This window comes from Enoplosus armatus, chromosome 3 (genome assembly GCF_043641665.1).
Source record: "Enoplosus armatus isolate fEnoArm2 chromosome 3, fEnoArm2.hap1, whole genome shotgun sequence".
NCBI classification, from domain to species: domain Eukaryota; kingdom Metazoa; phylum Chordata; class Actinopteri; order Centrarchiformes; family Enoplosidae; genus Enoplosus; species Enoplosus armatus.
The window spans coordinates 16,140,424-16,153,487 of record NC_092182.1 but is presented as its reverse complement, the minus strand read 5'-3'; the positions used below and the strand labels follow the sequence as shown (position 1 = coordinate 16,153,487).

The following is a 13,064-nucleotide window of genomic DNA, read 5'->3' as shown; positions in this document are numbered from 1 at the left end:
AGGTTCGACCATCACCAAGGGCAAGCCTATAGGACATTTCTGTAGCCTCATGTCTCAGAGGGGAGGTTAAATTGAGTTCCTGAGTCAGTGAAAATCCCCCTATCGCTTATCGAAAGGCAAGAGGGTTAAATATTCAGTCTGGGAGGTTTGAAATGTAATCTGCACTGTGAGTTTAAATTGTCTTTGGATTCTTCCCTCTCTGCTCTGTTCTGCCTGTGGTAAGACAGAGATAAGTGGGACAGACCAAAATGGCTGTCATAGTGACTGTCACTCAGGTATATATGCTGGGCCTGCAGAGTCGGACATAAAATTCAACTTGCCAAGTAATATGTTTTGCTTGATACTTGTTATACTTTATAAATTGATATCTCTGATATATATTTGGGAGCTACTTCAAAGCCAACATCTAGAGACTGCGTGATTCTGCTTCATGAATGTGTTCACCGCAAAAAACATTCATCTCAACAAGTGAATTCATCTCAGATTTAGCCATCCACAACTTTTTCTTAAAACATGAAATTACGTCAAACGGATGAGATAATTCTATGCGTTCCTGGTTCCTGGCGATAAATGAGCCAGATTGCTGCTAGAATTTGGCAGTTTTTGATCAGGTGGTTGAATGGGTCGTCCGTTTAAGTTTCTCCTGGCCATGTGTGGAGGTGTCTTTGAGCAAGACACTGACCTTAACTGATGCTTTCAGGTAAAAACATAAAACAATGTAAGTTGCTTTTGACAAAAACGTCTGCAGAATGTAATTTAGAATCATGAAAATTACACTGATCCTGGAAAAATCTTGACAAGTTCATTTGGATTTGACGGGGGATTAAGACAGGGATTGTTTTCCAGCGTTGAGCTGTGTTAAAGTCTGTATGTTTGGATAATGTGCACTGTATTCCACTGCTGTACATCCTAAGCACGCTATTTTCACCCATTGGAATTATATAATAACACCTCATTGACCTCTGCTGCTCTAATACCTCTATGAAGTCTCTTCTCCAAATTATAGCTGATCTACGCTCGGCTGTCTCTGGCTCTGCAAGTTGCTTTCAGCTCATTATCCATTTCATATTTACTGATGTTTTACAAGAGGGAACTCAGCAGCGGAGATTTAAGATGACTTGTCTTATTTACAGAGTTTATAGGAGCAGTAAGGCTGCCAGTACTTTTTTAATACATAATATTATAGTTTAGGGTTTAAAGCGAGTTGCTAAAGCTTGGCAGAGATGGGCAGGGATGTGTGGAGCTGCAGTATATGCAGTGTGGGAAGGATGATGAGAGGATATGAGCTGCAGAGGAGGACAGACAGATGGCGTGAAAGAGCAGCGGTGCCTATACTTTCTGGCACGGATGACCTAGGACATTATGAGAGTGAGCAGTGAGCTGCAAACCAAAAATAATGCAATTGGACATTGATTATTTAAAAACATAATGAACCAAAAACACTGTCTTTAATAATATCAAGAGGCCGTACGAACTGCTTTTGAAAGAGTAGGCTAGTTCTTCTTTGAATACATTTTTTGCATAGAGCACAGGATGAGACAGTGTTTAGCTAGCCATTTGTATCAATAGACTGAAACAAGCCAAGCTCACAGTTAGACTGATGGACAGGTGCCAGGCTTCATCAGTGGCGTGGAAGTGGCGCAGTAATTAGTCAAATGAGGAGGAAGTGGAGGAGATGCTACAGAGAGAGAGAAATCCCCTGGGGATCTGTCTCCTCAGCAGGAGGACCTCCACGGCCCACTCAAATACACACAGACGAACACAACCATGCAAACACAAATTCACGCACTTCCCAAAACACAATGTGCACAGTTTCACACATTAGAAGTCTTTTAGATACAGAAACAAGGAGCATACATGCCCCAAGAAATAATCTACATGCCCACAAACACTCACACACACATAGGCGCACACTCATCACGTGCTATTTTGCTACTGCTGAGACTTAATGCGATGGGATGGGAGATGAAATTTGGATGATTGTATGTTTGATATACAGCAGCCCCTGCCTGAGTCATTACTGTGACAATATGCAGGCAGTGTTAGAGCTACATAAAGTATTGAATAGGAGGTGGGGATGGGGAGGGGGTTGAGGAAGTCAAGAAAATAAGAGAAATAGTGGAGGGAAGAATTATAGGGAGGATATTTTTGAGGCTGTCTATTTGAGAGAATGTAGTGGATGGGAAAAACAATTCCCTACCATCAGCAAGTTAATAAAAAGGCTGCAGTTTATCTCTGTCTAAAAGACAAATACCCTGACTGAGGATGGAAGGGAGGAGAGGAGCAGGAGGGGGAGGCTGCCCCACATTTCCCTTCGTCCTTCCCTGCTCCAACAAGTCACTTACTATGAATCCCTCTGTCTGATGGTTGCCAACTGGCTGGCCGTTTTCTTTTTACCGGGCAAATTCTGTTGAAGCCTGCGATCACACACCACTTCTGCATGACCCTTTGGTTCTGCTGACAGGGCTAATTAATGGATAGATACAAAACCGGGCAGTTAAAAGATCGCTGTGGGCTCCATCTGTCCAGCTGGTCTTGTTTGCCCGTTGGTTTGTGCCGTCTGTGGCTTGGCATAGTGAATATCCCCTCTCACACTGTCATACTGGCATGCTTTATCTGCTTGAGTCATATTTTTTTTTTATCTGCTCGTTTGGGGAGCAGAAAAGGATCAATTATAATATAAGACACTGTGTTCAAGGTCAGTTTTACTAAGGTTCTTGATTGTCTCATGGTCAGTTAAGCTGGACTACAATGATGAATCAGTTACGGCTCTGTAATTCGAATCTCCAAGCCATGGCAATCGCTAAAACAAGAATTACAAGCACTTTGAACGGCCTCTAGATCTTGTATAATGTGACACAAGTGAGCTCTGAATGAAGATGATAATCGCATCACTTAGGATGTTGGTAAGATGCAATGAAGCAGTGAAGACAGCAAGTTTAAATACACTGATTACATTTGAATGAGACCATACAGTACCTGCAGGTGAATATGCTATTTCAGCGTGGAGATTACACAAGGCTGAGTGTATGCAAAGTCCTGTCTCTGTGGGGTGTTTGTTCACGTGTGTGTGGTTGTGTGCGCGTAAATAGTGTTTTTCTTTGTTCAGACCTGTTTGTATCACCAGTTGACAATCCCTCTGATAATGTTGCAGAAGCCAACCCACTCTACCCCCCCACCCCTCCATGTCATCTTTTTGTTTCTTTCTCGCTCTAATCTCAAACTCTCCCCAAGGGGTGTATGTAAATATTTAGCCTAGCCTTTGTTTCCTATGATGAGTGCCCGGATGCAGCTATCTCTGAGTTACTTTGTGTTGGCACTGGCACCCTGTGTTGCCTCTGAGACTGTGTTTCTTTTGCATGTACTGTTACAACACAGTAACAGTAGATACGGTATGTGCAAAGTTAACCTGCTAGGCCTCAGATATCTCAGCTTGTAAACAGCTGTCATGTCGCTATTAACAGGATGTACTAGTTGGTTTAGCTGACGTGGTTGTGTGTGAGTATCAATTGGCCGTTCATTGACCCCCCCCCCATACTTACTGTTGCATATCAAGCTTTCCATTCTGGCCCTGCACATACTGTATGCAGCTCTCAACATTCGTAGTCATTTTTGAAATAATGAATCCTTGATTTCAGTCACAAGTAGACAAAAGCAGGCTTCTAATTATTACCAACCATCGATTTTGCCGGCTGAAGTGAAACTGTCACTGGCAAGTTTTGCACCTGTAGCTAGGTAGCTAGTTAAGCTAAAGTGGATGGCTACATAGTGTACATGATATTGTGCTAAAAGATTGAGGCTAAGGCTGCATGTCCCAGACAAAAAGTTAACATCCTCACAAGTTAAGGATCCATTTAGAAGACGAAAAAATAGGAGGACAGCATTGTTCTTGTATTGCAGTTTTCAAGTTTAACGTTGGAAGAGAAAAGGCTTTAAGGATGAGGGCTAACCAACCACACTATCTCTCTGGTAACGTTGGCTGTGGTTGCTGGAGAGTAAACTTCCCCAAATCCACTAAAGGGCAGGACAGAGCTGCAAATGTTGGCCTAACTCTGATAGCATCCAGTAAGGAAATACTATACAGTGGATGTGCTACTCATGAATAGGGCTATTTTTTAACATAACATGTAACCCTCTTAGCAGAGCCCGATGCTTCGACATGTGGAGACATCCAAAGCCTGACAGACTTGCTGTGCCTAGTTACAGTTGCTAAGCTATTGCTGGACAATCACTGTTTTGGGGTCAGGTTTTGGTGAGCGGTCAATGTGCTGTTGCATTCAGACTTCAAAATGTGGCTGAGATAGAATCACACATCACACAGCTATCACATGGTGGATAATTGTTTTTCTGTTGGTGTGATGCAGTGCCAAGCCCTGGTAGACAGTCAGAAGGAGTATATGCCATCAAGGCATGTGGCAGCTCTATATATGTTGTCCATTGCTGACATACTCGTCTTTCTCTTTTTCTCCTCTGTCTCATTGGGACTGAAAACCTCCCTGAGACACTAACTTCACAATAGCAGTCAATGTTTCTGCTTTTTCTGCGTCTCCCGGTCCTATTGAACTATGAGAGGCTTCTGGTGTGTTGTTTCTTATCGAGCTCCTCCGAGGGGCTGCTGCTCCCTATGTGTTCTCTCTTATTGAACTCTTCCTGAGGCCCGTGGAAGCTGGGTCTGCTCGGCAGAGCCCACTAATATTCCTTAATGATGTGGCATCTGTCTCTGTCAACCTCCACGCCGCAGCAGCCAGACGCAGCCTATTGTGGCTGACTTCACAGAGAGATAAGCAGTCCTCTCTCTTAGACACAGACGAAGGGACAATAACATCAACACTACCGAAGAACATCAGTGCTACCAGCAAACATAGCGAAAAAGTCAACAAAGAAGTCTTTATACAAAGTGGCAGAAGCAGACAGAGATCTTTTTCATTTGTTATCACTTTCACTGTTTTGACTTTCCTCTGCTGTGTTGATGACAGGAGGAACATTTTGAAAAATCCAGGGTTTGTGCTATAACGTGAGTTGGTTTTGAAATCTTTTGCAGCAGGTTTAACAGGTTTTTTCTACAGTGCTGAAGTAGAGGAGTACGGGGATTGACTTGCTTAACAGTGGACTTCTTAGATGAGTGTTGGGAGCCAGCTAAAAATATGCATACCACTTTTTAACAGTGATTTTCTGGAGTCTCGCCACCCTCTGTCTCCCCATCTGTGTGTTTACAGTAACACTCGGAGCTTGGCACACTGGAACCAGTCATCATGGCTAATGATGAGAATGTGAGTATGTGTGACATGTATGAGCTGTACACAGGGCGTGAATGTGAGTTCGCGCACATGTACATTTGCATGTCTCAGTGTGTATGTGTGATTTTCAGTGTGTACTTGACAGTCCTGACTGCCAGAGAAAACATATTGGTGGCAATTGGCGTAGTTAGTTCTGTTGTATCCTGTGTGAGCGTTAGCAGCAGAAGGTTCGATTGGCCGTCAGTGGCGCTCTGCAGAGCCACCTCTCCTCTTTTCCTGTGAGGATGACAGGCCTACACAGAGAGCTGCTCAGGCGTCACAGCCTCCAGCCAACAGCATAACTGATTAACGCTGCTAATTTCCTCCACAGCCTTTCCAATCCATGAATTATCATTCCTCTTTACAAAAAGGATGGGCACCACAAAACACTCACATCCATTTTATTCTTTTTTTTTCTGTTTTTACTATGTTCATTTTTTTAATAATGTAAAGTGCTGCTTAGAGCTGACATCTCTGTGTAATGTAAATGGGACTTAAAGGTGCCGGTAATCTTTTAGTGGAAATAAACCATCAATCGTCAACATACTTTCAATTAAATAAATTAATAAATCAGTGCATATTTCTTCCCTTTAGAATAGCTTGTGTGCTCATATTGTGGGGACGTACACTGCAAAGGCAGTGCTATACACTGTGGTGGAGAATAACTTGCGTACATTTAATCAAGTACTGCAAGTTCGAAGCACAGTACTTGTAATTTACTTGATATTTCCATTTGATGCCACTTTATACTTATACTCCACCAGATTTCACAGGGTAATATTCTAGCTCCACTACATTTATTTCAGAGCTATTACTAAACTAAACTAAGAAGCATTTTACTAGATTAAACCACCAAACAGTATATAAAGTAATAAAGATTTGCTCTACCTCAACCAACTACAGCAGTAAAGTACTGCTTTACATGTTAATGCATCAATAAAAATAATGCTCCAACATGCAGGGCTGTTCTGCATAACGAGTAGTTTTACTTTCAATAGTTTAAGCACATTTGTTGCCAGGACCTTTGCACTTTTACTTAGACATATGATAATAGCAACATTTTATTTTACATTTTTATTTATAATATGTTCTTTTTTTTTACAGAACTCTTTTGTTCCTGCTGTTTATTTTTTATAAGTACCCAGTGGTACTCAAGTGGTTTGCCTCAAACTGCATATGATTATCAGTAAAGTTGCCTGCCACAGTGCTTAGGTTTTCTCCTGTACCTGCCCCATTACCTGTGAGCGAGTCAAGCTCTAAAGCCCTCAAATATAATTTCAGGCGGGCTGATGTGCTTATGGCCCTTCAGCGATGATGGTCACTCATCTCCAACCTTTAGCTAAAGGGGATTTAAAGCCCTTCAGGCCTTTCGTGGCCAGCATTACCATGTGCTGTCGGTGTGCACCCAGTGCTCCTCCAACCTAATGCTCATTGGCCTGCTGCTTCTTTCTGGGCTGAAGCTCTGTCTGGTTGACAGCACAGTTCAATCTTCTCTCAGAATGGACAGGGACCTCATCTGCCCGTTACAGGAGTCCGTTGTAATGGCCAGCCTGTCAGATAGACGAGCACCCCACAGTACTATCTACCTATATTTGTCTCCCTTTATATTTTTATTAGTCCATGTAGAGTGATAAAAAGAATAAAACAGACTTTCCTCAGGCAAACATCCATAGTGTTTCACATACAAAATGGCAGACTGATACCAGTGCTGTTTATGTGGCAGTACATGATGTACAATAGACGCAGGTCATCGGAGAGGGGGACAAACTGTGTGGGTGGATACAGTACACTGGTGTCATACCCATTTACACTGAAGGAGCACCCGCCAGCTCAGGTGTATGATACTGATCTATCATCTGTTAGACTTGTGTAAATTTAGTGGTGGGCAACACAGACAAAATTATTATCACAATAACTGTCAAAGCTTGAAATCTTAAACAGTATATCATAGTATTTTGTAAACTATTTAAAGTTAGAACATGTTATTCATTTAGACATCAGAAATTTGAACCATAACTCAATATGCATATTTATTTCTGGTTTGGTTATTGGTGAGAGATGATAAATGGTAATAAATGAATTATTGTCCAGCCCTGTGTGGGTTAGCCTATGTGTAGCAGAAACCATACATGTCAATGGGGACTAAGCTTTAGTTTTTGCCTGGACCCACTATTGATATTGTATGAATCAGGTCTCAAATTAAAGCAAAGCAATTATCAAACTGAGTGCTGGTTTGCATTTACCAACTGAGTGCGTGTTGCCGCAGCTAATTTTCATACATTTCTGGACCACATTGACAGCGGTTGACTTAATTTCTCAATGGTTTGGTGGCTCTATGCTTTGAGGAGGTAATTAAGTAATGCATTTTCCAATGAGGCTGTTTGATGATTGTAGTAGCAGAGACTGCACAATTATGCAGTACGTTGGAATCATTTTAAATCCCTAAATTTAGAGGGAGAGTGCAGGACAAGTAATGGAAGTTGCATTAGAAATTTTTTTTCCCTGAAGAATACTCCCTCAGCTCGTTTTTTTAAATGGTTAAAAAGTGGACCTTACTGTGTATTATATCAAATAAAAAATGTTATGGAATCCCCACAAGCAAGATGAGTCTTATTGATCTCTCTCTTTGTCTTTTGTGTTTTGTTTCTAAGCTCAGAGTAGAGAAGGCTCTGCCTGCAATGTCCCCAAGACTGCCATGAATCTTCCAGAGAGAGGCAGACCCAGAGAGCACTACCACACATTAAGGGAATGAATATTGATTTAAAAACAAATTTGACATGGTTTTTAAATCGACTTGAAAAATGCATTGCTTAAAAGTGTCAGGGGTTTGTAGTCTGTCAATGGAGCGAAGAAAACTTCGCTCTTGTTTTATGGTTTAATAAGATTCCATTAATGGCTTCTTCCACCTTGAAAACCCTCTGAAATGGTGTGTGTGTGTGAAAATGTGTGGGTATGTTCATGTGTGTAAATACTCACGTGATTATTGGTCTCAGGTTTGAGGGCTGCCGCATTCAGAACCGAGGGGTAATGACTAATTCCTTTGTGTGTGAGTGTGTGTGCTTGCATGGACTGTTGAATTGCAGACTAATGACTTTTTCAGGATGAGTAGCTGAAGCACAAAATGAAAGAAACAAAACTAAAATAATAGAACCACTTGTTTCGCTCATCAGAACACATTTAAAAATGCAGATTTCACCTTCACGTTTCACTTTGAGAAGTAGTTTAAAGTGTTGTTTGAAACTAAGCAGGATCCCTGATCCCTCAGAGGGCGGCCAATATAAGACACCAGGCAATCGCGACAGAGTGCTTGGTTGGCATGGTCCGAGCTTCTGGGGCCAGGTTTGCCTGCTCAGCGGGCCAGTGGAAGGAAACTGCCTCTGGCTGCCTGCCCAGCCTTCAGCTCAACAGAGACGGATCATATGGACGCCAGTGTTTTCCTTTCCTAATTGCTGCACATCAACACATCAATCCCACAGACATAATATTTCATAACAGAGCGAGAGATCCTCACTTTGGCAATTTTGAAAGAAATATGAGAACGTTTGGTTTGTAAACATTCAATCACGAGACTTCAGGATCAGGCGATGTGCTGATTTCAGTCATGTCAGATCTAAATGATGTGTGTGCCGTAGTGTGTGCGGATCACCAAATCACCCCAGATAGTCACTGAAAGACAAGGCCCCAATAGCCTAGTTTAATTGATTCATAACCTTGATCACATGATAAATACAAACAATGACTTGCTCATTGTGAACAGAGCCAACTGATCAGCGCTCACATAGCAGGGCTACTGCAGGAGACTACTGCAGGCTGCAGATACTCACCTCCAGTTTCTTGTACAGTGTACAGGTCCCCACTCAGCCTGTTTTCAGGTGTTTTTTATTTCAGCACAAGTGCAGGTAAAGTCTTGTTGGATAATGTGTATCTGAGTGACATCCCAGGTTCTGAGGTCAGTCTATGATGTGGTGTGTGTGGTGCTTGTACTTTGTTGTGTATGAGTAATCTGTGTTTCATTCAGTGACTGAAGGAAACATTGGATAAAATCAAAAGTAAGTATAGTGTGTCTCCAGCTTTACTGGTTGTTTAATGACCCAAGAAGTCATTGTTTCACAGAAAGATGTAGTCTTTTTCTGTAACTCTGTCCTCATTCAGCTAGTGGTGGGACCTTTCCAATTGCTGGATTGGAAATGGTTATATCTGGTTATATCACTTCAAATGAAATGAAATGAAAAGCAACTAGCCAGATCATGCAGTCACAGAATCACAATTGTGATTGTATCAGTTCTCTTGGCAATTTTTCATTATAAAGACTTATTTTCTGTGTGTTGCGTGCTGTAAGGCTCAGTTAACATCCTCAGTAAGCATGATATTAGTTTTCATTGCCGTGCAGATGACACACAGTTTTACATCTATGTTTTGCCTGATAATGTTGGACTAGACTCCTTCATTAACTAAATCTGACATTAATCTACTGTATGGTTGGCATATTGCTCAGGCCTGAAAAGAGCTTCAGTGATTTCATTATTTCAAGGACATAAATATATTTTAATACTAGTTCTGAACAACACATACGAAATGTCACAAAAAACATTTGGCCACCTGAGAAACGTTCTGAAGGTCAGTAAGTTTGATTGTCAGACGTACGCTGAAAAACCAACATGCTTATATTAACAGACTGCTGTTATGAAAGCAACAATCTCAGGCCTTGTTGAGAAAACAACAAGAACCTGAAATCAACAATTTAACTATTCACTGACCTTGTGTGCTTTTTTGACACCGGTGAGCTGTTGTGAAAGATTCACAGTTTACATTGATATAATTTGTAAAATAGGAGCAGACGAGCAAATATCCAAACCCCATGTTTTAATATTTTGTTTTGAGATATAAGGACTGTTAAAGAACATTTTTGTTGGATGAATAAGGACATTTTTGGAGATTAATTAGGAGGTCCAATACCTGCCGAATCACCCCATATTTCATACACTGATAGTATAAGATCTTTGTAGGCTTCCTGTAGCTGTTTCCTTTTGCTACTCAGACATAAACTAATGCTTAACGTGTACCTTTTTTATTCTTGAGCTTACTTGTTTTTAATTGTAGTTATCCTCTATGAAGTGCATTACATTATATCATCATGTTTGAAGGTTCAATACTGTATGAAGTGTGTAATTCCTTGAGTAAATGATTAATTGAGGAAAGGAGTTTATAGTACCTCAAACTAAGGGCAATTAACTACACACATAACCTGAGTAAATGCAGCATTTCGGCCTCGCATTTAAAATTTAAAAAGACCCTAATTGCTTTAAAATATTCAACAACAACAACAGGCTTTTCCTGGGTTTTCAGAGGAACTATACAAAATGGTTTTATTGCGTGAAAGTGGGTCTTGCAGTGTCTCAGGGCAGCAGGATAAGTGGTAATTCCTCGGGTGGTGCTCTGTCGTAGACTACAGATCCTATAGAGCGAGTCCGGGCCGCTGAGTCAGCCTTCACAATTCTTCCAGGGGGAGCAGACTAATCTCCCAAGTACCTTCCTCTGTCAGCGGTCCAAGCATCTGTCGTTCTGCCTCTGGATGCCCCTCCTTTCCAAACATCCCAGTCCCTTGTGGCATCCCAAACCCATCTCTCTTACTTGTTTTTTGTTGTTTTTGAAGTCTGCGTCTGCTTAACCCCAATAAGAGTGCTTGATATGTTGCTGTTTCTGAGTGAAAATGTTGTAATTCCTACTTGCATTTAAAACTAGGGGATTATGGCCCTTAATAGGTTGCAAAGATTCTACGGCCTGTTTGGTTCAGGATAGCCTTCAGTAACCCACTGGATTAAACCACAAACATGTTACCAAGCTGTAAATAAGGCTGCTTGTTTTAGTTCCAAAGGAGTTAACATTGTGGAGATGCAAGGTGTTCACCCAGCAGTGAGGATCTGCTGGAGTTTGCATTTATTTAATTTGATCCTGACTGCCAGACTGCAGCTGGCTAGCTAAGTGCTTTGCCATTAGGGCTCTGTTCTGTGTTTAATTCTGCTACAGTGCTGAGGCTTATGGGTATAATGGCAGGCTGCTTACTGCCTGCTCTACAGTAAATGTTTACCATCTTGTGTGCTACCTTGGGAATAAGCAAACAGCACCTCTGTGATCTTCTTAATTAAAGTAATAGCTGCAGTAATCTGACCTTTTGATTCCCTGTGTTCTCCACCTGCAGATTTATAGTGAGAAGAAGAGCCAGTTTGAAATCAAGAGAAACAACCCCAAGGACTTGGTGGAGAGAGTGGCACGGGACATCTCCAAGCTGCTCAACAGTAAGAGGAAAGCCCTGGAGGTAAGAGGGCGATGCTCCACATGTTATAACACCTGTGTACAAACACGTACTATACCCCAACATGCACACATACATGTTGGATCATTTGACTCAGGCATGTATTACAATGGACATTCATCTGTTTTGGGTGAGACCATAAATAATCGAAATAATGCCAAACAACAACTTGTCAACAGTATCGTCGTCTATAATTGAACTTGTGCTTGTCTGATGATTTTCTGCACACTCTGAATTGGCCATCAGCTAATAGTTTTTTGCAGTCTTTCTTTGCTTAGTATAACTTCCACAATTTTCATGTGGGCACACAATAGGGTGATGGAAGGAAGATCAACTTTATTCCTCCATTTCTCTTGTAGAAAGAAGTGTAATTCCTCTTTATAGTTGAAATACAGTTTTAAGCTGATTATATTTTGTCAATGACAAAAAAGAGAGATAATCATCTTTATCATTTTTTTTTGCCCAGCACTAGTTTTAAGGTTTTTTTTTCTGTTTAATATTTGAGGCGTATATTCCAAAAGATAGTTTGTGTGGTGCATGAGAAGAAGGGTTATTTCAGAGGTTATCATTTCAATGTCCTGCATTTTGGGATATAATTATTACCACTGTTATGCTCAGACTGTCCTGTGATTAGTTCAAAATGTGTTTTGCTCTCACAGTGGGGAACCTCTAACCCCTTAGAGAAGAAGAGAGGGGGAGATACAGAGGCAGGAAAGACGAGTGACAAGGAGGGAAATGAGAAAAGTATATACAATCAATTTTTAATTTTTGAAAGCCAGAGATAAAGTAAAAGAGCATTTGTGTTAATCCTGAACATTTGGATTTTAAAATTAAAATGTTGTCCCCTGTTTAGTATTCTGCACAAGTTTTGTTTCAAATCATCTTCACACCTAAAATTACAGGACACGTTGAGAGCATAAAATTCCCAAATTACCTGATTAGAATTTGTATTTATTGCTATTTAAAGCTAAATTTCTTTTTTTTTTCCCACAATGGCGGCGAGGCACTCCTTTTTAATCAGTTTGGTGATTCATCATCATCTCCACCCACATCTACACACGAACACTGATTGCTTTTAATCACTGTGATCATCTTTATCGTACGGTACATGAGCTACACACATGAACCCTGAAATAAGTAAAGCTGTAATGGTCTTTTAAGACATATCATTCACACTTAACCCTGCATTTAGATATTTATAATTTCCATTTAACATATTAGAAAAGCTGTACATTCATGTCACAAAAACAGTGAGCCTTCATTTTATATGTGTGTAACACATGTGTTGTAATGTGTTTATATGTGTTGAGTACGTGCAAGGTACAATTTGAATTTCATCCACATCACACCTTATTTGTGGATGAGGGCGATTGAGGACTGTCCACTTTCCTTCCCTCTGTTTCTGCCCTGATATGGTCACTCAAAGCGAAAGCATTGACATTTTTCAACACAGTTGAAGCCTTATAAAGGGGCAG

General features: G+C 40.9%; 1 protein-coding gene across 1 annotated transcript in view; it reads left to right on the top strand.

Annotated features, from left to right (window-relative positions):
• cacna2d2a (calcium channel, voltage-dependent, alpha 2/delta subunit 2a) overlaps positions 1-13,064 on the top strand; it is a 131,043-nt gene that overhangs the window by 25,110 nt on the left and 92,869 nt on the right. Inside the window, exon 3 of the mRNA XM_070903344.1 lies at positions 11,476-11,592. Within this exon, the coding sequence (XP_070759445.1) occupies positions 11,476-11,592 (117 nt within the window). The remainder of the gene's footprint in view (positions 1-11,475; positions 11,593-13,064) is intronic.